A 23374-nucleotide genomic window follows, 5' to 3' on the forward strand; every position below is an offset into this window, starting at 1 on the left:
GCTCACGAGCATGGGCCACAGCTCGCTCAGCAAGGCGGCGAGCGTGGTCGGGCTCGGCCGGCGCGCGGTGCGCGAGCTGCGGCTATCGGACGCGGAGCCGTGGCGGTTCGACCTGGACGCGGCCGAAGCGGCCATGCAGCGGCCCGGCGTGGCGACCATTCTGGCGGTGAGCGCGGGAGAGGTGAATACGGGACGGTACGCGCTGCAGGGCGTCGACGAGTGGCGGCGGCTGCGCGCGCTGGCGGACCGGTACGGCGCGTGGGTTCACGTGGATGGAGGTGAGTGCGGATATGGGATGGGTTGAGGAAAGGGGGCTAATGGGGACAGCGTTTGGGGTGTTTGCGAGGGCGCTGGAACAGACGGAGGAGTATAAGCTCTTGCATGAGCGAGTCGAGGGCATTGAGCTCGCGGACAGCATCACCATTGACGGCCATAAACTCCTAAATGTGGTATGTATTTCCGACCTTCGTGTCTCGTCCTTTCTCATCTAACCAGGCAAGCCCTACGACTGCGGCATGTTCTTCTGCAAGTCCCCCGCCATCATGCAAGCCGTCTTCACCAACCCCAACGCCTCCTACCTCGCCTCCTCCACTTCCGCCACCATCCCGTCGCCGCTCAACATGGGGCTCGAAAACTCGCGCCGCTTCCGCGCGCTGCCCGTGTACGCGGTGCTGCTCTCTGAGGGCCGGCCCGGCCTCGCGGGTATGCTGGGTGCCATGGCGCAGCTGTCCCGCACCATTGCCGCCTTTCTGCGCGATTCGCTACACTACGAGCTGCTGCCGGAGAGCAGCAACGCCGCCGAGGAAATTTTCGTGTCGGTGCTGTTCAGGGCCAAGGATGCGGCGCTGAACGAGACGCTGGTGGCGCGCATCAACGAGACGCGGCAGATGTACGTGAGCGGCACAATGTGGCGGGGAAAGACGGCGGTGCGCATTGCCGTGTCCAACTGGCGGGTGAATGTCGAGAGAGATGCGGCGGTTGTGCGGGAGATTTTGACCTGTGTTGCCGAGGGCCGGGTGTTTGATCTCGGGAACTGCTGAGATGCCGGACAGAGTTGTAGAGGTCGATGGAGGTTGTCGTGGCAGAGAGGTCATTCCCGAGGTGAGAAGGTTGTTGCAATAAAAAATGTGCAAAAAGTAGAAAAGTCATCTTTGTGAATAGAATGCCCAAAAAACGCCATGCCCCATGCCAAAACCAAAACCAACCAAAAAAAGTCCAGCCCTAACCAAACCGCTTGGAGCCGCCCTTAACTGTCAGCTTCTTGCCCTTTTTTCCCTTGCCAATCAGCTCGAGGTGGCCGGCGCGCTCGCCCAGCATGGCCTCGGTCTTTCCAATAAGGCCCGACGTAAACTTTTTGTTGAGCGTGTCCTTGGCCTGCTTGTTGCCCGCCTTGGTAATCTTGGAGGCCTGGCGCTTGGTGTGGACGACCTTGGCCGCCTTGGGCTTGCCGGACATTTTGATATTGCCCTGCGCCATTGTGATGAGGTATTGTGTGAGGAGGGTGTTTGTGGTTTTAAGAGGTCGTTTGTGCGAATCGGGGCTGGATGAGGTTGCTGAAGAAACTACAAAAATGGAAAAAAAAATATCGCCTCTTTGGCCTCGATGTTTTTGCGGGGCAACTTCTCCCACGCCCCCACCTATCAGACCGCATCGTCAAGAACGGGCCCAACCATACGACGACAACATTCACGCCAGGGGAAAAAAATAAAAAATTGGATTGGAAGAGAATAAACAGATCGTTATATGGATAGACATGCCCGAATCCTAGTCAGTTAAAGCATCATCTCCGACGATACGCATTGATCTCGCCTGAAGCCCGTGTTCTGTTATATTCCAACGGTGTGCTGCCACGACCGATTCAAACTCGCCCGAATTGTGTGAAACAAGGACCCAAGAGAAAAAAAAGGAGAAATTGCGCCAAGTCCCGTTGCAACTCGGCCAGAAATGCGACATACTGTCGCATAGAATGCCCACTGCACCTTCTGGTCGACGTTGATCCATCACCCGCCCACCATACATCAGCATAACCCATAACAATACCCTAAGAAACGCCCCATTGAGAACTATTTCATCCCCTACACCGAGTAATCGCCCATCAACCCTACGAAGCCCGAATCATCTCTTCCATCGACATCACGTCGGAAGCGACGACCCGGGCGAGGATCCGCTCCGGCCAGTCGGGGCACGGCGTCTCCACTATGCAAATGGCACCATCGGCCGGCCCGTCGTCGCCATCCCGAGCACGACATGACAGCGCTCAGATGGCGCCAGCCCAGGCCTGCATACCCTGCATACCCATGTCGTCCGCGGCCTCGTCGATGATGGGATCCCCCATGTCGCGGATCCCGTACATGTCCCACGACAGGAAATTCTGCAAGTCGTCGAGGTCGAGCGCCTCGTACATGGGCGCCGCCGCGGGCGCGGGTCGTCGCGGCACCGGGATTAGCTGCTGCGTCGCCACGGGGCGCTCGTGCTGGAGGCCTGACCGCGCCACGTTGGGCGTCGCGTCCTGGTGGCTCAGGCCCGCGAGCTGGTGCGCGGCGCTCATGTGGTCCCACGAGCTCGCGCTCGCCGGCGTCGACGGCACCGTCGTCGCGCTCCAGCTGATGCCGGGCGTGGCCAGGCTGATGTTGGGCGTGCTGATGCTGGGCGTAGACACGGAGGAGCGCTCGGCGGCCCGGCGTGCGCCAACGCCGGTGCGCGCGAGCGAGTGCAGAGAAATGGACGGCAGCGTCAAATCGCTGTTATCTTGGGGGCTGTTGGGAGGACTGTTGGGCCTTGGCGGTGAGAGGTGGTTAGCGGGTGCGTCATGGCGCCATTTATTCAGCTCACTCACAATACAGCGCCGGGAATGTCGGCGCGCGTTTCTGACTGCAGTCTGTGAAGGAGGTCTTCCCTGTTTGTCGCCTGTTTCAGTTTAAACAACCATCGCTCAATGGTGATGGACTAGGACCCCTGGTTAGCTGGATATAGTCTCACTTTATGGACAAGGGGGGGACCGACTAGCGATTGCGCAATGGGAAAGAGAGCGACCATGATGCGCAAGACGCGATTGTTGCTCTCCACTGCGTGGATGGCATCGCGCACCTTGTCCTGGGCGTCGAGCCGGTTGGGGTCGAGCAGCCGCGCAACGTAGTAGAGCATGACGCGGCTGCTGTCGTAGACAAAGTACGGGAGCAGGCTGTCTGAGAGCAGGCGGGCGCCGTGGTCGGCAGCCTCGGCCAGGATGTCGGCGATTTGCTGCGCGTGGTGGTAGCAGTTGGCCTGCGCGGCCTGGAAGAACTCCTGGTGCTCGGGCGGGATGGACAGCGGCTTGGACAGCTTGAAGAGGTCGGGCATGGAGAGCTTGTACAGCTCGAGGTAGTTGTGGTGGTAGGTGCAGTGAATGAGGACCAGCGCCCCGAGCTGATTGGAGTCGAGACGCGCATAGATGGTCTCGGCCGAGTACTCGACAAAGTCGGGCAGCTCCCGGCGCCACAGCCGCAGATCGGCATCCAGGGCGGCAAAGTCGGACTCGGGCAGCCACGGTGGCGAGGTGCCATCGAGGCTCGTATCCAGACGATTGACGTATCTGTGAAATGCAATGAGTGTCATGGTTCTCGCCAAAGTACGGAAGCAAGCTGTCTGAGAGCGGCAGGCAGCGTCACAACGTACCGAACAATCTTTTTCCAAAGCGTAACGATGCGAATGTAATAGGCCATGATGCCCATGTTCTCAGCCGGCCGGCGCGGCACCACCGAGGGCGGGAGAAACTGCAGCACGTGGCCGACGCCGAGCGTCTCGGTGACGGAGGCGATGCGGAGGCCAAAGTTCCGCTCGTTGCAGGGCAGCTGAATCTTGATGTCGTTTTCGCGCAGCAGCGTTAGCTGGTCGATGCCGCTGCCCGCCCAGGCGTCGAGGATGTAGCACGCCCACATCAGGCGGCGGCGGCTCTCGCGGGAGACGACCGACGGCGCCGCCTCGTCGACGTCGGAGCACATGATGTCGGGGGAGTGCTCCGAGTTGATTTTGAGAGCGTGGGCCATGCGCACGGCCAGGCCGCTCATCATCAGAGCCTGCGAGTACTCGCCGTGACGAAAGTGGAATTCGTGTAATAGAATGGCAGTCTACGAAGGTTAGCCGCGCTACAAGGGTTCACGTTTAGGGCCTGCTTCTTTTGCATGCGTACCATTAATCGCTGGACGGAAATCTTGCCAAAGTTGGCCAGGAGCAGATACTCGGCGCGCTTGGCCCACTGACTTCCCGCTGCCGTGATGAGGCCGGTGTTGCTGGAACGGCTGCCGACAAGGCTGAGAGCATAGAATCTAAGGCCGGGGTTAGTGTCTTGTCATGTCCTTTGGCTATTCGCGTGGTTCGTACTTGGCGCCGTGGGCGCACACAATGTGCAGCAGGGCAGACTCATCGTCTGTCGTCAGTCCCTTGTCCAGCTGCCGCATAAACGTAGGTTTGTGGACAAAGGCAAAGCAGCGCAGGGGATGTAGATTTGTAAAGTACTGCTCAACAACGCGGCGCAGATTGCGTCCGTTGGGTAGACTGGGCGAGACGAGCCTGTTTTCCAGGTCAGTGATTTTTGCTTTCCAAAGTCATGCGCACAAAGGACTTACCAAGACTGTCCCTCCGGGATCGACACTCCCTCACGGCCGCTCTGCGATCCCTCGCCGCCTGTGTCCGAGTTGGCAGGTGTGTCGTCCTGCCTGGGCGGCAAGCGCCTCTCGCCGGCGAGAAACGCCGAACGCTCCTTTTCGACGGTCGGCAGCAGACCGCCGTCGCCGGCCGCCTCGGCAGCACCGGACACCAGCGCGGGACGGTCGAGGTTGCGCGTCCAGCGCGGGGCCGAACCGCCATCGTAGACGCAGTCGACCTTTTTGACGGTGCAGCGGCCGCACTTGGGGCGGTCGCCGTCGCACTTGGTCTTGGACAGCCGGCAGGCGTTGCAGGAGCGGTAGGTGCGGATCTTCTTGAGGGCGGCGGCCGAGGCCGACGAGGAGCGTTTGACGGTGCTGGCCGCGGCGGCGGACGAGGCGGCCGAGGCGGGCGTGCCGTCGTCGGCGACGCAGTCGAGCTGCAGACGCTCACAGTTGCGGCAGCCGTTGGGCCGGCCGTCACATTTGACCTGAAGGGTTGGGATCGAATGATTAGCTGTGTGTGTGTGTGTGTGTAGTATTTTAGTTGGGGTGTGGTGGTTTGGGGCGTACCTTGCGCGCGCGACAGACTCGACAGCCCATGATGAGCGACAAGAAGGCGGCAACGAAACGTCGAAAAAATGATCAAGTAAAGACGTATCGAGATGCGAGATGTAAGGATCAGAGATGGTCTGGGTTTGAGATGCAAAACGGCTTTCCGGCCCGCCTGGGTTGGCCAGGCCATTTCCGCGCGACTGACGGCATCAACGGACAAAGTGTGACAATTGGCGTGTTTGCAAAGCAAGTGGTGATTCTGGGGGTCCAACGCCCTGGGAGCCCTGGGAGCGACAGTGGACTCTAGCGGATACTGACTCGAGTTACAGGCCGCTACAGGTGGGCGCGCCCGCTGGAAGCCATTGGTGCCATTGGCATCACAGGCGGTTGTTGTAGGGAACTCAGCGCGCGCCAGAATAGGCCCCCGTCTACATCCAGCCAGTCACGGAGCGCCACCAGCGGGAAGCGAGGGTCCGATCCACCGCGCTAGACCTGCGGCCGGTGACGTGCTCGCGTCCTGTGAAGACGCAAAAAGCCCGTTGGAGACTACAAATAATAATACGTGATCGACGGCCCGCCACACGTCTTGCAACGCCATCGCCAGTCTGAATGAGCTCAGCCTGGGGTTGGGAATTGTGCTCCTGCCCTGCTATGGCAACTCTACCCTGATTGCCGGCCCTACCGTACTGGTATCCTGCAAGCGAGATTGCCACCACCCGCAAGAGAGAGTCCCCGACTTCCCACGAACCAGCCAGCGAGTTCCCGATAAGTCCACTACGGGCCGGTCGCCCGATCCTGCCGCGGCCTTGTCTCAGATTGACATGTTGTAGAAGCTGACGAGGCGTGGCGGAGCGCAAGACCACCGACAACACTGCATAATCAAGTAGATGATATACAGAACTTGACCAGTCAATCGCGACAAGTCGTTGTCGCGAGCGGTTGCTACACTGGTGCTCGCAATGCTGGATGGGCTCTAACTGATCGGAAGCCCATGATCGCGTGCTTTGAACGAGACACCCCGGGTGCCCCGCAAGACGACTCTATAATACCAGTAGTCACCACTGAATGGACCGAGCATGGTCAGCACAGAATCATCTATCTAACCTGCCAAGCAAGCCATGGCCGCATCTCCCAAACTCTATCCTTCTCCATGGGCTTGTAAGCCCACGATGGCCCGTAAACGTAAACCCCGGTTCCCGATAAACATCCATTTCAGGTGCCCCTGTCCAGATTTGACATTTCCGTCTTGCGCTGGGCTCGCCATTGTGCAAGAGACAATACAAGGCGTCATGACATCTAGCGCCAGACGGCTTCCATCACCACTTTTGCGCCGACGGCATGGCAGGGTTTGACGACGACCCGACCGGCCCCACAGTATCGCTTGAGCCGCATTGCTTGTTTAGGCAACGCCGTGGTTACCCTGTACCCTGAACAATGTAATTCATCAGAACGGCAAGGGGGGGGGGTCCATTGTTCACGTACATTTGTTCAGTCGTAGATCCCGGTCATCTTTCTTCTAAGGCAAAGAAGCCGTCATTTTTCTGTGCCCGTTGTGCAAGGCGGAATATGTATCGTTGCATCATACCAAGCATAGCTGGGAATAGCCTACGCCCACCATCTTCAAGTCTGCAACATCGCTTTCAACATACCGACACCAATACCAATAGATAGTCGTGTAGTACTATTCAAGCTCATCGAGCAACATACTTTTCCTACCCATAAAGAACTGCTATGAAACAAAGACAAAAGTAAAACCAGCAAGAAACAATCATGTACACCAGTGAATGCCATCCTACTCCTCCATGTCCTCGTCCGCCGCCGCCGCAGCGTCCGCCTCCTTGCGGGCCTTGAACGCCGCCGCCCACTCGCGCGCCCTGGCCGTCACCCGGTCCTTGCCCTTGGGATCCACGCCCTCCTCAAACGCTGTCCACCGCCGGAACCACTTCTCCGCCTGCTGCGGCTTGAGCCCCCGCACCCGCGTGCGCCGCTCAAACACGTCCCGCACCGCCGTCACGTCGCCGCCCTCGACACCCATCTCGAGGTCCAGCAGCTGGTTCCACAAGTCGCCCTTTTTCGGCCACGTGTCGAGCAGCCCCGTAAACATGGTCCGCCCCCGCTCCGGCTCGCCGTGCTCCGAATGGAACTCGAGCGCCGCGAACCGCGCCACAATCGTCGCCGCGTGCGCACTCCCGAGTTGCTGCGATGCCCGTGGTAGCAGCGCCCGCGCCCGCGCCGGCTCACCCTTCGTGACGTGCAGAAAGTGCGCATAGTTGGTCCACACATTCGGTGTCTTGGCCCCAAACTTCTTCACCATGGCTTCAAATAGCGCTTCGGCCTCCTTGAGCTTCTCCGACTGGATGTAGATGCTGGCCAGCCGCTCGTGCACCTCCTGCGGGTCATTGTACTGGCACGCCCGCCTAAACACCTCTTCGATGGTAGCCTTGGTGCCGTACGCCACCTCCAGGTTCAGATACGCCACCCACACGTTGAGCTTCTCCGTCTCTTCGCGCATGTTGATGGTGCGTGTTGCCCGCTCCGCCACCTCGCGCGCCTTGGGCAGCTCGCTGACCTGCATCTGGAAGGCCATATAGGCGATCCAAAGCTCCGACGAGTCGGGCTGGCCCAGGAGCAGACGCTCGTAGTCGCTCGACGTCTGAGGGCCGTTGCTGTCGAGCTCGGCAGTCTTGTCCACCTCAATCTCGTTCTTCTTGCGCTTCTTGGTCTTGTCCATCTTCTTGCTCGGCGCTTCGCCCTCGGATTCCGACCCTGATTCGGCAAAAGGATCCGCCGTCCACGCAGACTTGCCACCACCCAAGCCCACGCCTGTAGGGGCATCCTCCATCTCCGAGTCTCCATCACCATCAACTTCATCATCCTCACCCTCGTCCTCCTCGTCATCTTCATCTTCGTCATCGTCATCTTCGACTTCGTCATCGTCGTCGTTGACTTGAGCTTGAATGAGTTTGAGAAGTGCGCCCTCAGTTTCATCATCAACATCGTCTTCATCAACAAGAGGAGCACCTTGCTCAGAGTCCGAGTCCATATCTGTGTCCTCGTCCTCAAACAGCGTAGGCTTCAAGCCAAAGCTGATTTTGCGCTTCTCGACATCCACCTCTAGGACCTTGGCCTTGACGACATCGCCCTCCTTGTAGAGTTTGGTAGCATCCTGCACGCGGTTCTCGGCCATTTGGCTGCGATGGCACAGGCCACTGACGTTGGCCGAGTTGTCGATCAGGATGAAAGCACCAAAATCCGCTACCTTGCGCACCTTGCCGGTAACAATCTGGCCAACCGAGATATCCCTGTACGTCATGGGCGGTGTGTAGTCTTCGTCGACGACGGAGGACTTGAGGCTCATTTCTATCTGCTTAGCGGCATTATCAATAAAAATAATGCGACCCTTGACCATTTGGTCAACCTGAAACTCATCTTTCCACTCCTTCAAGTAGCGGTCCGACAGGTTAGAGATCTTGACCAGGGCAGAAACCTGTCCGCCCAGCAGAACGAAGAGACCCTTGTCGGCTACATTCTTGACGAATCCTCGAACAATGTCACCAGAAGAGAGTTGCGCAATATCGCTAATCTCCTTGTCCTTGACGGGCAGAGTAGAGCTCATGATACGGGACGGACGCGTGGAAAGGCGGAGTCGCTTGTTGCTCTTGTCCACGTCAACTACTGCGACGCGGACAATCTCACCTTTGCGGTACTGGGTAGTGTTGACCCCGTCAAAGTTGTCGGCCATGTCGGGCAGGTGGACGGGCCCAGAAACTGATTCGCTGAGCTTGACAAGAATCTGCCGCTCATTGACCTTGGTAATCTTTCCGGGAAGAATCATATTGGCTTTGATAGAATCCCAGCTTACGATATCATTGGAGGATGCAGAGCGCGCAGAGAGATCAAGATGGTTATTTTCGGCATTGATCGATACGACGCGGACCTTGAGAGCAGAGCCAGGGGGGAAGTTGCCCTCCAAGTCGTTCAGTTGAGACAAATCATCGGAAGCTTCCATGGCAGAGATGCGGCCACGGACAGAGGGCGACAAGTTGACCCAGAGATATTGTTGCGTCAAGTTGTTCACAAAGGCGACGTGGGTCTGTCCAACCTTGAGGGATTCAAAGGTGAGCTCATTGGGCGTGGTGTCATCCAGGTCAGTTTGGCGCGTGGTGAGCTCCAAGATGGAATGGGCAGATCTGTGGGAAATGGGCAGGAAGCGGTGGTCCTTAGCATCGTGTACGCCCACAACCTTGACGCGCAACACTTGGCCTTTGTGGAACGTGGCGAGGGGGTGCTTCGGGTCTGGAATGTCGTCCCAGCTGCCAAACACGTTGGCAACATCGATTCGGCCCTGCACACCAGAATCGACAATCTGGACGTTCAGCTGTGTTTCCTTGATCGAGGTAACCTTGGCTTGGGTGATGGAGCCAAAGGCAAGACCATCAGCGGGAGCAGCCTTTGCAGATTCGCTCTTGCCAGCGATATCCTGATCAGCAGGCGCGGAGGCTGGGGCGACCATGATGCGGTTGAGATCGGGAATGGTCGATACAATGCGGACTTCGATAGAGTCGTTCTTGTGCAGACCAAAATCGGGTTTGGCTTGAGCCTCGGGGGCAAGACGTGCCTTGGGAAGCAGTGCGTTGAGTGACCCTGCAAATTGAACAAACACCGCAGTAGCTGTGATATTTTTGACAAAGCCAGCAAAAAGTTTGCCCGGCCTGGCCTGCTCAAAAGACTTGAGTAGCCTTCCTTCCGCGGCAGCATGGACTAGGCTGGGCTTTTGCGTTAGGGTAATTGAGCGGCGGCTGTCGTTCTTATCAATAACAACGAGATTTGACAGAGTCTGACCAGCAGAAACCCTCTTGAGCGCAAATTGATTCTTGGACGCAGATTTGTCGGTGAGATGGCTGACCGGGAGGATGGCCTTGAGGAGGCTGCCCTCGAGCTCGACAAATACTTGATCTTCCGACTTTTGCGTAACCTTGGCAGAAACAATGTCTCCAAGTGAAATGTTCTTTAGCGCGTTCTGTTTCTCTAGGCCGAACGCGCCAGGATCCTTGCAAGAGACAACCAGGCGCCTTCGCTCAGGATCAACGTCGAGCACATGAACGCTGACAACTTGGCCAACGCGGAAGTGTTCTGAGGGGTCACGAATGTAGGCCTCGCTCATTTCGGAAATGGGCAGGAATCCGCGTAGCTCATCGTAGAACTGGATTCGGGCACCACTGCTCTCAAGCTTAATGATTGTGCCGAGAGCCTGGCTACCGACCTTGACATCGTCGTAGCTTCGAATAATAGGGGTTTCAGAGTTTACAAGAGTCTTCTTGAGCGTAAGTCTGATTCTCTTCTTGATCAGGTCATTACTCAGTACGCGAGCCTTGATCTTCATGCCCTGGCGAAATTTCTTCTCGGGATGTTGCAGCTTGACGTCGGAGAGGTGGCGTTCAGGCACAAATCCAGTGATTCCTTCGGCAATCTGGAGAGTAAGACCATTGACACCGTCTTCGTTGATAATAAGCTTTTCAATGTCGCATGTCAAGACGGCTCCAACAGGCACATCTTCTTGGCGGATATACTTTTGCTCGAGGACAGTTTTTTGGAATGAAAGCTGAAAGACGCCGTCGATTTCACTGTAGCCAACAACGCGACCCTTGTGTGTTGAGCCAGCCTTGTAAGGGCCACTGGATTCGTAGAGGGCATCGACCTTGCCGTCCTTGACACGGGAGATATGAACGAAACCACACAAGCCAGGAACGCCTACGTCAACAAACAAGCCCATGTCGGCTTCCACATGACGGACAGTGCACTGCTCGACAATCGAAGCAATAGGGATGACTTGTAGGGGAAGACTGGAGCGCTTCGGGCCCTCGGGGCGCTTCTTGGTAAGAGCCATCAAGTGCGGAAGCAGTGTGATGCCCAGCTTGGGGTCTTTTGATGTAGGAAAGTTGCAGATGATTCTGGCCTTGACCTTGGAGCCAATTTTGTATTTCGATTCGACATCGGTACCAAAGGGCCCGATACCGGAGTGGATGAGGTCGGCTGTTGCGTCGACGTGTCCCATGATTTTTCCAGTCACACCACTGCTGCTGTTTCCGGTAATGAGAACGTTGACGGCGGTACCAGGGAGGAATGTGTTGATGGTTGTCGCCTCGGCCGGGTGGTTGCTGACTTTGCCGATTTTGTCCTGCTTGAGGGTGAGCTGAGCGACCTTCCCGCTGCCCTGGTTGGCGGTGACTTGAGAGAGAAATACGGCGCCTTCCTGCAGGCGTTCGCGTTTGAAAGTGGCATCGATTTCGGCGTTGGGGAGGAATCCGCTCAGGCCGTCAATTCCAAGATCCATGATGCATCCGTGGTCCTCGACACTGGCGACAGCGGCGGCGACCGTGCAATGGGGTACGGCATCGTCTTTCGTGAGGCCTGTATTGGCTTCGGTAGGTCGCAGAGAGAGCTCAATCTTGCGCTTGCTTTTGCCGGAAACAGCGCCGTCCACTGTAGAGAGAACATAGGCGCGAAGGAATTGGCCAACCTCGAAAATGGACTTTAGGTCAACGTCCTCGCCTTCGCCGTCGGATTCGTCTTCCTTTTCGTCGACATCCTCATCTTTGGCGCCGCTTTGCAGTCGATTCGTAAGCTGTTCAGATATGGCCACAATGGAGACGTGGCCGGTCAGGTTATTGGGCAGAGCGACTTCGAGAGCGAGGTTGTTGATGCGTGTGATTTGACCGAGAACGATGGAGCCCTTGACCAATTTCTGCGCGAGTTAGTGGGGGTAGTTGTACGGCAGCACAACTGTGGGAAGTACCTTGAAGTTGAGACTCTCAATCTTTACAGAGTCGTCGTCGGACTTGGTCTCGGTTTTCTTGTCCGATTTTTTGGAGGCGCCGACTCGCTTCTGTTTCTTCTGGGGTTTTCCACCGGTGGAAAATTCGTCATCGTGCGCAGCGTCAGCCTTGGCCTCCAATTGGATCTGCTTCTGTTCGAGAGGTGTGAGAACGCTGGCGCCGCCTCGGGGAAAGAGAGGCTCCTCGTCTTTGAGGCGGGAAACGACGGCGTTTTTCGGGGCGTCGGTGGGCTTGGGCGTGTCGGTCTTGGATGGGTTCGCCTCTTTGGACTGCTTGGCGGATTTAGCAGGAGGATGACCGCCAGGGGCATCCTTTCGCTTAAGATTGCTCATGGCGGCGGATGTGTACAAAAGCGAAGACAGACTTGTCTTTGCGCATTTGCAGGTCAGCCTGGACCATGAACTTTGCGCTACCAGCTACCAGCGTCCCTCGAATTTTTTTTTCTGCGGGTGCGATAAGCCAGACCGCCGAGCGATAAGAGCAGTGGTTGATCCGAGGTTGATCCGCTTGATCCAAGTCCTTGGGTAACTATGTACCTAGTTATCTACTAATACAAATTATTATTTTATTATTACTCAATCAAAGACTTGATAGTTCCTGCTTCACTTTTCTTTTCTGCTCCCGTGTGTGATGAGTGTTGAGATGGCCAAATTCCCGACGCCGCCATTGCCCAATCCTTCCAGCCTGGCATCGGCAGTGTTTGGTCGCCTGCTTTGTTTCCCCGGATAATCAAGATACACGGGACTGCAAAACACTTTACGGCGAGTTCTGCTGTTCGTTGGTGCATGCCACAGCACTAACAGCCGCCGATCGTGGTCAAGTGTTCGAGTGCTGGCGTTGCCGGAGGTAGTAGGGGAAAGATGGACGGGGATCCACGTTTAGTGAATGTCTTGAACGGCCTAAGGATGGATTCGGCGATTCAAAATGTATGAACTGTGACATCGGTGGCATGTTGATATGTGGGCTTGACGACCGCTCTTTGCAGTGTGTGGGCTGTCACCTAGGTAGTTAGCGACTTATAGACAAAGAAAAGGGGGTAGAATAGTTACAGAGGTAGAAATAATAAAGAACATAATTATAATAGAACAATACTAACGATAATAATACGGAGATATAGGTAGTTACGAGATCAGTTATTCTATCGCGCTGCTGGCAGCCTGGCATTCACCAACGTTAGCGTGGTGCTGCAGCCTTGCTGATCCCTTGGCGGGGCACGGGAACTCATTTCCAGCGCATCTACAGCACCTCGAGTACCTGAGCCAGGAACGGGGCGACAATAAGCTTGCATGCCAATCGCCACGCTTCTCAACAATACAGCTTCTGCACCATACGCGGCATCTCGGCCAACTTTTGACCCTATTTTGATCGCAGATAACATCGTATTGGACCATTATCTCATCCCGCAGGCCATGCCGTAGCCGTCAGCATGGCACCGCGAAAACGGCACCGTCCAAACCCCAACGACGTCACGGCAAAGCTGCCCTCGGCCACGCAATCACAAGATGGTCTCTCACGGCCCGCTCGCGCAGCCGCCTCGGAAGATGCATCACACTCCAGCCGACCCATGCCCCGACATCTCCCGGCGAACAACGACGCGCACGAGGGCGCCTCTCTTCTCTCGCCTCAAAAAACAGTACGTTCTCTTCAACACTAGCCTTAGAACCGCCCTAGCCCGTCTGACACCACCTAGGTACGCAAAGCCCAGAGCTGGTACGGTTCCTGGCCACGGCCGCCCAGAGCAACAGCATCCATCTCGGTGGCGAGGGAAAACATCCACGGAGACACATTCCGCTCCAGAAACACCGACCTGGCACGCTTCGAATCGAAGAGCATCGAAGACACGGCTAGCATCCGCAGCAAGCTAAGCGAATCCGCCGTTGCCTCGGACCAGGCAACAGTTTCCATGTCCCAGCCCGACTCGAAAGCACCAAAGAATGAGCTCGCACAAGAAATAGCACCGAATACATCAAATAATATAAATGCAACACCCACCAAGCCCGACGACAATAAACACACACCAGAACTCACCGCTGCAAGCACCGCTGCGAGCACCACTGCGACCCAAGCTGAGACGGCAAGCCCTCCCCAAGACATCCCACCAACGACGCCTGCACAACCACAACCCGGCTGGCTAGGTTGGCTTACAAGGACTCCCGCGAATCCAGTAGAAGCCATACTGGAAGAGCAGCCGGAACCCCCCCGGCCTACCACGCCGCCTGAACAAATCATCATCGCCCCGCCGACTGCCCAGTCGGAACCTCGGCAACCGCCTACATCGTGGTTTGGACTGTGGACAACTCCGACGCCACAAGCCATGGCATCCGAATCGGAGAAGCAGACGACTAATGATGGCCAAAATACTGACACTGATGTGGTCATGGAGGACGTGCCTACACTAGCACCTGCAGAGCAAACACAAGAGCCACCACCTAAAGCCGGCTCAACATGGGCGTTCTGGTCAAAAGCTACCCCAAGTCAAAATGACAAAACCATAACCCAAGAATCCGGCGAGATTGCAGTAATCGGGCAAGGATCAGAGGCCCATCCGCTTCCCATAACGGAGAATAGCGTTTCGGCGGAGCCTGAGAATAAAGACAAGGGCAAGGCCAAGGACTCAAAGTCGACCTGGCGGAAGAGTAAGCGTCCGAGGCCAGCTTCTCTAGACGAGTCGGCATCAGCGTCGCCCGCTGGCAGTCAAGTCCATCTTCCGGAACCGAGCGCTGGCAAAGTCGACCAATCTGACGCGGAGAGCCGTAAGTCTGCCACCAAGACAGAGATAGCCTCCACGTCGACGGCGGAAAGCGAAACCTCGGTCAAGCAATCGCCAAACCTCTTGCTGCCATCCTTTACAAGCACGTATCGCATGAGAGACAACCCCTCTGTTATGCAGCAAATCACAAATTTACTATTACGAACGTCGCAACCCCAGCCCAACCACGTCTTTCGCGTGCAGGAAACACCCAAGATCAAGCGTGCGCTGGCCATCGGCGTCCATGGCCTCTTCCCTGCCACCTACCTCCGGCCCATGATGGGGCAACCGACCGGCACGTCGCTGCGTTTTGCAAGCCTGTGCGCCGACAGCATCCAGCGCTGGGCCGACGCGCACGGCTGCTCGGACTGCGAGATTGAAAAGGTCGCGCTCGAGGGCGAGGGCCGCATCGGTGACCGCGTCGAGAACCTGTGGAAGCTCCTGCTCAACTGGATCGATCAGATCCGCAAGGCAGACCTCATCATCATGGCCTCCCATTCACAGGGCGTGCCTGTCGGCCTGATACTCCTGGATAAGCTCATCGACTTGGGCATCATTACCCACGCCAAGATTGGCGTCTGCGCCATGGCCGGCGTCGCACTCGGGCCATTCCCCGACTACAAGGCGAGCTTTCTAATGGGCTCGGCAGCGGAGCTGTGGGACTTTGGCAACCCCAAGAGTACCAACTCGCAGCGGTTCGAAACCGCACTGAAGCGGGTGCTGGATTATGGCGCTCGAGTGACATTCATCGGGAGCATCGATGACCAAGTGGTCCCCATGGAGGTAAGTTTTGCCGTCTGTCGTTGTTCCAATAAAGACTCCGCTAACCAGCCAGTCTGCCGTGTACTCTCCCGCCTCCCATCCGTACATATACCGCGCCGTCTTCATCGACGGGCGCATCCATGCGCCCGACTTCATCGCGCATCTGGTCGGCTTCGCGCTCAAGCTGCGCAACCTGGGCGTTACCGATCACGGGTTAGTGCGGGAGCTGTCTGTGGCGCTCGCTGGCTCGCTCTACTCGGGCCAGGGCCACTCGCGGCTCTATTACGATGACGCTGTCTACGACCTGGCTGTTACGCACGCCCTGGAGACGACCTCGGTCGCGCAGCCGACGCCGTGCCACGTCGCGCACCGCACCGTGCCGACAGCCACGCCCACCGGTGCGGCCCCGGCGCTGGCGTCGGCGAACCCGTATGTGCTGCCGTGGATCATGCGCGGGCTGCTCGAGGAAGACTATGTCAAGACGGAGTTGAGTGCCGAAACGGAGGAGCTACTGCGGCAGTTTGACGACTGGAAACCGAGCAACAAGGCGTTGAAGGATGTCAAGTATAGACTGGAGGCTGTGCGATCAAGGTTGTAAAGGATACATATATACGCAATGGATGGGCGAGTCACGGCATGACAGGGATAGATGGAAAAGAAACAGGATGATATCACAGTATACGCAGTATAGGTGCGTCTTTCGATGGTTGTTTTTAGCGTCAGACGGAGTTTTCCTGAATATGGGTTGAGACAATGCACTCATTCGCTTTTGTTCTTGTTTGTCAGGTTTACATTCCTAATAAGAGTTGATTGCAAATATTACTCTAGATTCATATACATGTGTGTTTCCTTTGCTCTATGCCCATTTTTAATCGTACACGATGCGCACAGCACCCCCCCCCTTTTGCTTTCTATCATACACAAAAAAGTCTCTCCCCGGTTGCCGCCAGGCTTTTCACTGCTTGCGGCCGAGCTTCCACCCGTCGATGCGGTCCTGGATCTGGTCCCAGGTCATGGTGTGGCTGGTGAGCCCGTAGGCCTGGGCCTCCTGCAGCACGACGGTGGGAGCGCCGCTGCCGCCGCCGGCGCTGGCGACGTGGCCGCCGAGCACCATGCGGGCGACCCTGCGCAGGTCCTGGACGGTGAGGGCCTCAATCTTGGCGCACATTTCGCGGACGGGCACCTTCTTCCCGTGGACCTGGACGCTGCGGCCGAGGTCCTCGAGCTCGACCATGCGGCTCTCGAGGTTCATGAGGAGGCTGGAGCGCAGCTGGTTCTTGGCGCGGGCGACCTCGACGGCGCCGAGGCGCGAGAAGCCGGCCTCGAGCGTGAGCGCGCGCAGCTCCTGGCACAGGACGTCGAGCATGGCCGACGTGTGTCCGGGGAGGCACGACGCCGAGATGCCAAACAGGCCCGAGTCGGTGTAGGAGTGGTTGAAGGCGACGCACGACTCGACCCAGCCGTGCTGGTTGAGCACGTTGGTGTACAGCCGCGAGTACATGCCCTTGCCGGGCCCGCCGGCGGAGAAGGACCCGCCGCCGCCGAGCAGCGTCTGGAGCGTGGCGAGCGCGTAAATGTCGTCGGACGCGACGGGGAGGCCCTCAAACGCGAGGTGCACGTGCGTGAAGTTGGTCTTGTGCAGCGACGGCGGCTGCGCGGGGAGGGTGAGGAAACCGCCCGTGTACTGCGCGGGCGGGTAGGCAGGGAGGCTGAGGGCGGATGTGGTGGGCGTGGCGTGGGCGCGCGAGGCGGATGTGGAAAAGGACGCGGCGGCGCTGCTGCTGGCGGAGGAGGAAGAGGTGGATGTTGATGTGGCGATGCTGGACTCGGAGCCGCGCCGGGAGGAGACGGAGGCGCTCGACATGTCGCCGAAAAACTGCTTGGCGAGGTCGACGGCGACATTGTGCTCGACGCCGGCAAACGCCAGCACCATGCGCTCCGGCCTGTAGAAGCGCTCCCGATAGCGCAGCACCGTGTCCTGGCTAATCTCGGCGAGCCGCTCTTCGGGGCACAGCAGGGGGTTGCCGAGCGTGTTGTCCCTGTACGCGGCCGTGTGGACGAGCTCGGGCAGGATGAGCTCGGGCTTGGCCCAAATCTCGGCAATCTCGTAGCGGGCCGTCTCGATCTGCTCGGCGACCTCGCCCGGCGTGAGGGAGGGCGCGCGGATCGTCTCGGCCAGCAGCTCGACCGCCTGCGGCACGGCGGCGTTGAACGTGGCCGCCTGGTACATCATGCTCTCGCGCGACGACGCGCACTGGAAGTTGCCGCCGAGCGCCTCGACGCGCTCCAGCATGGCGTCGGCGGAGCGCCCGGCGGTGGACTTGAAGGCGAGACGGTCCATGATGTGCGAGACGCCCCGGAGCGAGGCGTCCTCGAAGCGCGAGCCGCCCTCGACGTAGACGCCGACGCCGGCAAAGGAGCCGGGGAGCGCTTCGGAGGCGACGCGCAGGCCGTTGGGGAGCGTGGTGATACGGTCGAGGTCGGTGGGTTCCTGTATGTGTGAAAGTGGTGATTAGTGGCGGGGACGGGGGTGGAAGATTCGGAGGCAGGAAGGGTTACGGACTTGGGGGATGCCCTCAACGGCAATGGTCGCCATGGAGCGTTGGGGGAGGTTGAGGCCGGCGGGGGTAGCCCAGCGCAGAATGGTGCTGCTTCTGCTGGGGATGGCAGAGGCCCGACGGCCGAGGGGCAGCCGCGCTGCTAGTTGTCGCAACATGGTCGTGTGTGATGATGCGCGACGAGATGTAGCGTGGTCCGTTGTGCGAGGGCGATGGTTGTGACTATTACAGCGTGCATGGGGTTGGCTGATTATGTGGTGTGGTTCTGGAAATTTGGTTCGTCTGGGGGCTCGGCGATATATCGGATCAATTGGCGGCTGCTCCGGTCCGGAGACGTCACCGTGGGGAAAGGGTCTTGTTGCAAAATGGGGCTCTAGAAATGAGTCTGTAAATTGCAGCCAATTACCAATCAAACTCGTGACGAAAAAGCTCATCAAAAAAATAATGTATAGTCAATGTAAACATGTTCGAATCATCACAGTATTACAACTGGCGGAATAAGTTCTTCATTCATATATTAGGAGCAGCCCCACTACCGGGCGACTGCTGCACTGCCGCCAACCCGCCGGCAAATGCTTGGAATTACACTGCCACTACAACACCTCGCTGGCTCCGTGTCATGTACAAAGTTGGTGAAAGAAATGCCTCCAGAAATGCACAGATGCTCCCAAAAAGAATCAACGCCGAGAATTTTGGCAACACCACAAAAAAATGACAGTAAACAGTCCTTCCAGGTTCCCAAGAGGTAGTGATGTGTAGAAAATGAGCAATGAGAAACAATAAAAGAGACATGGTAAAGAGGCAATCTATGAGGTCATAAGCAAGGCCACTCGTGGCCGTCGCTGTGCGGTAATGAGTGGGGGGATGAAACCCTTGGGTATATATCTAATGTGCAGAATCGTTGGGTGCGTGGATAGTAAGGTCCATTTCTGTGGCTGCGGCGTCGAGGCTTGTCATTTGCACGCCATGCGGCGCGTCACGCCCAGCGCGACCGTCGAGAACCCAGGGCCCAATGTCATTTCGCGGGGTGATGGGGCCTTCGGCGCCGGCACGGGGTGGCGATGGCGTGCCGCGGCGAGCACCGTACGCGCTTCGAATGGGCAATGGTGAGGATATTGCGTGCGTGGCGGGATTGGACGGCTCGGGCGCATCGGTGGGCTCGCTTATTGTTATGTCCATGCGGTCAGAGTCGGAAACCTCATGCTCGGCCGGGGTGGCTGGGGTGGGTGAGGGCGAAGTCTCGGCGATGGCGTCGAGCTTGTCGTCCTTTTCCTGCTCGTCGAACAGTTCCCACTCGTCCTCGGGTTCCTCGACATCGGCCTCGAGGTCGGCACCGGCACGGCAGTTGGGGCAGATGAAGACGGGGTACTGAGGCGACGTGAGGAGCGACTTGACGCATTTGAAGTGCCACGTATGTGAGCATGGAGCTACAAAGAGTGATTGGCAAGGCTGGGTCAGATTAGCAGCCATTTAGGCAGTCATGGGAGCAATCGGGTATGAAACGTACAGCGATGGAGTTTAGGCAGATGGAACAGTCTTGGGATGAATTACTGGCGGCTGTACCAGGAGGTGCGTTGGCCGAGGCCATGGTACGCAGGCGCTTGTGAGCAGCAACACTACAAGGTGTTAGAGAAGTCAGGGCCATGGACAAAGGAAGCACATACTTGAAGGAATTGGGCTTGTTCTGCCAGCCACGGTTGAGCTCGAGCCTCATCTTGACACAGCGGAAAATCATTTCCTCGCCGCCTTTGAAATCGATACCGAGCTGAACAATGTCGCCGTCGTTGACGGCAAAGGCCTTGCTCTCCTGTGATGGAGGACTGAGGCGGATGTGGTTCAGAAAGGTGCCAGATGAACTCTTGACATCCTTGATGTACCACTTGCCGTTTTCATGCCAAAACTCGCAGTGGCGGCGGCTGACAACCTTGCTCTTGAAGCCAACATTGGCGGCCGAGGGCTGGTTGCCAGTGACGCTGGCAAGAGGTTGAGCGTCGCGTTCGGAATAGCGGCCGACGCGGATGACCTCGGTGCCGGTGGGCAGGGTGCGGGTGATGGGGGAGAAGGTGAGCGAGGGCCGTGATGCGCGCTGGTCAAAGTACGAGGAGAGGCGGATCGAAGGCGCGGCGTCGGGTGCCGAGCTGGGGCCGGCGGCTGAGGAGGGGCCGTCGGCAACAGGTGTTCGCATGGCAGCAGCAGCAGTAGTAGGATCGTCACTGTCCGAGGCCGTCGCAGCAGGGTCGAATTCGTGTTGAAGAAACTGGGATTGTGTCGCCGACTCGGGCATGGGACCAGCGGGAGGGTTTTGACGTTCTGGTCTGCTATCGGGGGTCGAACTGATGAGGGACAGGCGATTCGTGGTGGCTGAGGCGGGCTGTGGGTTCGTCAAGGCGCCGGGGGTGTACGAGGCTGATCGAATGAGGCCGGCAGACTGCCTCGAGGCGGTGGCAGCGGCGGTGGCGGTCGTGGTGCTTGTGTTGCTGTTGCTGTTGGCAGCGGCGGGGGAGGCACTGGCGGTCGAGGAGGGGTCGCGCGAGAGGATGTGGTTGTGGGTGTAGTTGCGCAGGTAGGTCAGGCTTCGGAGGCGGGAGGTGCGTGAGGGTGACACTGTGTTGGACGGCTGGGGCGCGGCAGCGGGCGGCTGCACAGGCTGGGTGAACATGATGGGCGGCGGGATGCGGGCGGCGACAATCAAAACAATAAACAATGCAGTGCAGAGGAGACGGCGGGCGGTTCTGTCGGGCGCAATGAGACGTAACTACAACCAACGCAGGCCAAGATGCGGGTTGAAGCGAGTTGGGAGAGGTGGAAGGAGAGTTCGATCTGGTCTGGCCGTCCGAGGTTCGGTTAGGTGGACAGTGGATTTGGCCAAGCCAGTGGTCGGTCGCCGCTCGTTCGGTTGGTAGTCGCAGGTTTAGCTTGGGAGCGACGAGACTGCTTGCCAGGCAGGCGGCGGGTCGAGAAAAGGAGCAAATGGGAGAGGGGAATCAATGGACATGAAGCGCAAGGGAGAAGAGGGAGACAAGATGATAGTTATTGATATGCTGTTGTTGGTTGAAAGGGCAAAAGCAGTGATGCAGTTGAAGGGAAACGGGATCGAAGGTAGGTTCAGCGCAAGGGACAAAGGAGCCGGTGAGGACAAAGGGGGTGTAAGAGGGCGTTCAGAGGGACAGGTCAGAGGGTGTTTAGTTCCATGGGATGCTGGTAATGTGCTAGGCTGCGAGCGCTACTCAAGTGCTGGAACTATTAAAAGTGACCTCCCCAAGGGCTCCAATGGGTGGTGGTTGGTGCTTCCTGCGCGCGACTGCCCGGATGCAGCAGGTGCAGGTACCTACCTGTGATAGTTAGAGCAGGCACCTGCAATACTAGAGGGTACAGCGGCTAGCAGCAGATCCAGCAGACGACCTTTGCACCACAAAGGTGGCGAGTGGACCGGGTTCAGCCGTTCAGCGGGCATGACTAGCGCTAGAAAGAAAAAAAAGCCAAACTTGTCCAACAACTTTGCTCCATGGGTGGACGGGCTGTCCGTTTTGGCGGTGGCGTCGGGCCTCGTCATTTGACTTGGAACCACGAAGGCGCTGCAAGTGGTGCTCATCTGATACGGCCCCAGGCCACCTCATGCAATAATGTGCCCATTATGCAACCCGCATTGGGCGAACCCGCAGCAGGAATTGGCGAGAAAAAAAATCAACAGCATTTCTTCCGAGACTAGGTAAGTACCGACGTACATTGCCTGCCTACTCCTGCCGCTAGGTACCTGCTAGGCATTCAGCTGCAGCACCCTATCTCGGCGCCGCCGCTCCCAGCCGAGACAACTCGCTACGCTATGCCTGCATGTGCATTACTTACTAAACTAGTAGGCGCCTACTAAACTATCTACCTAGGTAGTAATTGGTAGGCTTCCGTAACTTGTAACTTGCGTGGCTATCGGCCGGTCCATGTACATACAGGTGAATGAATACACCGTACATGTGAGCGAACCTCGCCGCGTGGCTTGTCCAGCCCTGTCTTGCATCCCATCACACGCGTTACGGCATTTTCACAACGCCCGCCATTGATGACCCTTTTTACACTTACATGTCCCCCTCTCATCAATCGCCTTGCTTACCTACCTCTCCTGCTTTCTTGGCAGCCGTCCTTTTTTTACCAACGGTGTGCCTAGGGTCCAGGGTCCCGCCGTCTCACATAATTGTCTTGGCCCTTGGCTGGCCCGAGAAACGTGACAGGTCAACATGTTCCACTGGAAGAGACTTCTTCTGTTGGTTTGACAGAGACACAACGTGGTCGTGCCACACGCCCGCCTGCCACAGACATCTGACTTGGCAACCACCACCACCCGCGTCGGCACAAGGCCGCCTGGCCCCGACGAGATAGAAGCGTGCCGCGCCCGCATGGGAACACGGCCGAGTGTTCGCTGACTCGGTGTCACTACCGCATGTCCTGTGTGCCAAGCTGGGCCAGGCAGGGCAGGGCGTATCAGAGTGTCACTTGGTACAGACAGACGCCACCACGATCCTGCACGACACCAGGTAATCGAACCCCATCCATCTGCCGCCGCATATTAAACTCCCTCCTCTTGTTCGCTTTCTTTGGCGATGAACAGACAAGAATAAGAAACATAAGAAGCAATTTCCCCCACTTGTGTACTTCCCCCTCCTTCTATTCCATAACCCCGCCTGCATTCCAGTCTTCCCCGAGACATCTCACTAGCGCTTCACGCAAACAGCCTTCCACTACTACTCTCTCACTAGCACCATCTCAAATAGAAATCCGGGCCTCGACAAACAATAGATTGAAAGGACCAGTCCCCCTTTGGACTAACTACTCCGTACGCCCTGCGGTCCCCTTCAGACTCACCGCAGCCGCGCAGAAGCCATGTCTGACAGCCCCATCTACAAATAGCATCAATTTTCGCCTCAGGTAGCGTGCAAGCATCAATTTGCGACAAAATACAACGTACTCTTTCTGCAATTCCCATGTGAATGAGAGGGGGGGATGCGCCGCACCCCTCGTCCTGCTCTACATTAGCCAACACGCCCGATAACCATGTAACCAAGCTGTCTCTGCACCATGATACATCTGCCATCGTCGCTAGAACCACCAGCGATAAAATGATTCGGTACGGGCGGTGTAGCATAACAGAGAGCATAGTACGCGTTGTTGTTTTATGAGCATGACAAGAAATAAACCCTATTCAATAAGTGACGGGAGCTCTTTTGCAGGCTCGATCGACATGCTTTCACTGCTTGACAACATCAAGCGTATGTATGAATTCCTAATGCTACCAACCATGCA

The 23374-nt window shown here is 57.5% G+C and overlaps 6 protein-coding genes across 6 annotated transcripts in view; 2 read left to right on the plus strand and 4 right to left on the minus strand.

Annotated features, from left to right (window-relative positions):
- Nucleotides 1-1040, plus strand: part of CCM_05011 (tyrosine decarboxylase) — a gene marked incomplete at both ends in the record, with an annotated part of 1647 nt that extends 607 nt beyond the window's left edge. The window contains 3 exons of the mRNA XM_006670156.1: nt 1-278; nt 328-449; nt 501-1040. Of these exons, the coding sequence (XP_006670219.1) occupies nt 1-278; nt 328-449; nt 501-1040 (940 nt within the window). The remainder of the gene's footprint in view (nt 279-327; nt 450-500) is intronic.
- A 1061-nt stretch (nt 1041-2101) lies between these two features.
- Nucleotides 2102-6329, minus strand: CCM_05012 (Fungal transcriptional regulatory protein; the record flags this gene model as incomplete). The annotated part of the gene is made up of 12 exons (XM_006670157.1): nt 2102-2256; nt 2296-2768; nt 2837-2946; nt 3004-3571; nt 3655-4106; nt 4169-4268; nt 4360-4533; nt 4605-5139; nt 5196-5452; nt 5515-5663; nt 5768-6217; nt 6282-6329. The coding sequence occupies 12 exons, from the start codon at nt 6327-6329 to the stop codon at nt 2102-2104; spliced, it is 3471 nt and encodes a 1156-aa protein (XP_006670220.1).
- Nucleotides 6330-6969: 640 nt separating this feature from the next.
- CCM_05013 (Nucleic acid-binding, OB-fold-like protein) lies at nt 6970-12345 on the minus strand (the record flags this gene model as incomplete). Its single annotated transcript, XM_006670158.1, has 2 exons — nt 6970-11922; nt 11974-12345. The coding sequence occupies 2 exons, from the start codon at nt 12343-12345 to the stop codon at nt 6970-6972; spliced, it is 5325 nt and encodes a 1774-aa protein (XP_006670221.1).
- Nucleotides 12346-13439: 1094 nt separating this feature from the next.
- Nucleotides 13440-16122, plus strand: CCM_05014 (uncharacterized protein; the record flags this gene model as incomplete). The annotated part of the gene is made up of 3 exons (XM_006670159.1): nt 13440-13646; nt 13704-15545; nt 15598-16122. 3 exons carry the CDS (start codon nt 13440-13442, stop codon nt 16120-16122), a joined length of 2574 nt encoding a protein of 857 aa, XP_006670222.1.
- Nucleotides 16123-16479: 357 nt separating this feature from the next.
- CCM_05015 (mitochondrial processing peptidase alpha subunit) lies at nt 16480-18240 on the minus strand (the record flags this gene model as incomplete). The annotated part of the gene is made up of 2 exons (XM_006670160.1): nt 16480-18015; nt 18088-18240. 2 exons carry the CDS (start codon nt 18238-18240, stop codon nt 16480-16482), a joined length of 1689 nt encoding a protein of 562 aa, XP_006670223.1.
- A 727-nt stretch (nt 18241-18967) lies between these two features.
- On the minus strand, nt 18968-21536 carry CCM_05016 (FHA domain containing protein; the record flags this gene model as incomplete). Its single annotated transcript, XM_006670161.1, has 5 exons — nt 18968-19531; nt 19590-19698; nt 19747-20837; nt 21337-21414; nt 21456-21536. The coding sequence occupies 5 exons, from the start codon at nt 21534-21536 to the stop codon at nt 18968-18970; spliced, it is 1923 nt and encodes a 640-aa protein (XP_006670224.1).
- Nucleotides 21537-23374: the final 1838 nt, after the last annotated feature.

The sequence above is a fragment of the Cordyceps militaris genome (assembly GCF_000225605.1).
Source record: "Cordyceps militaris CM01 unplaced genomic scaffold CCM_S00003, whole genome shotgun sequence".
NCBI classification, from domain to species: Eukaryota; Fungi; Ascomycota; class Sordariomycetes; order Hypocreales; family Cordycipitaceae; genus Cordyceps; species Cordyceps militaris.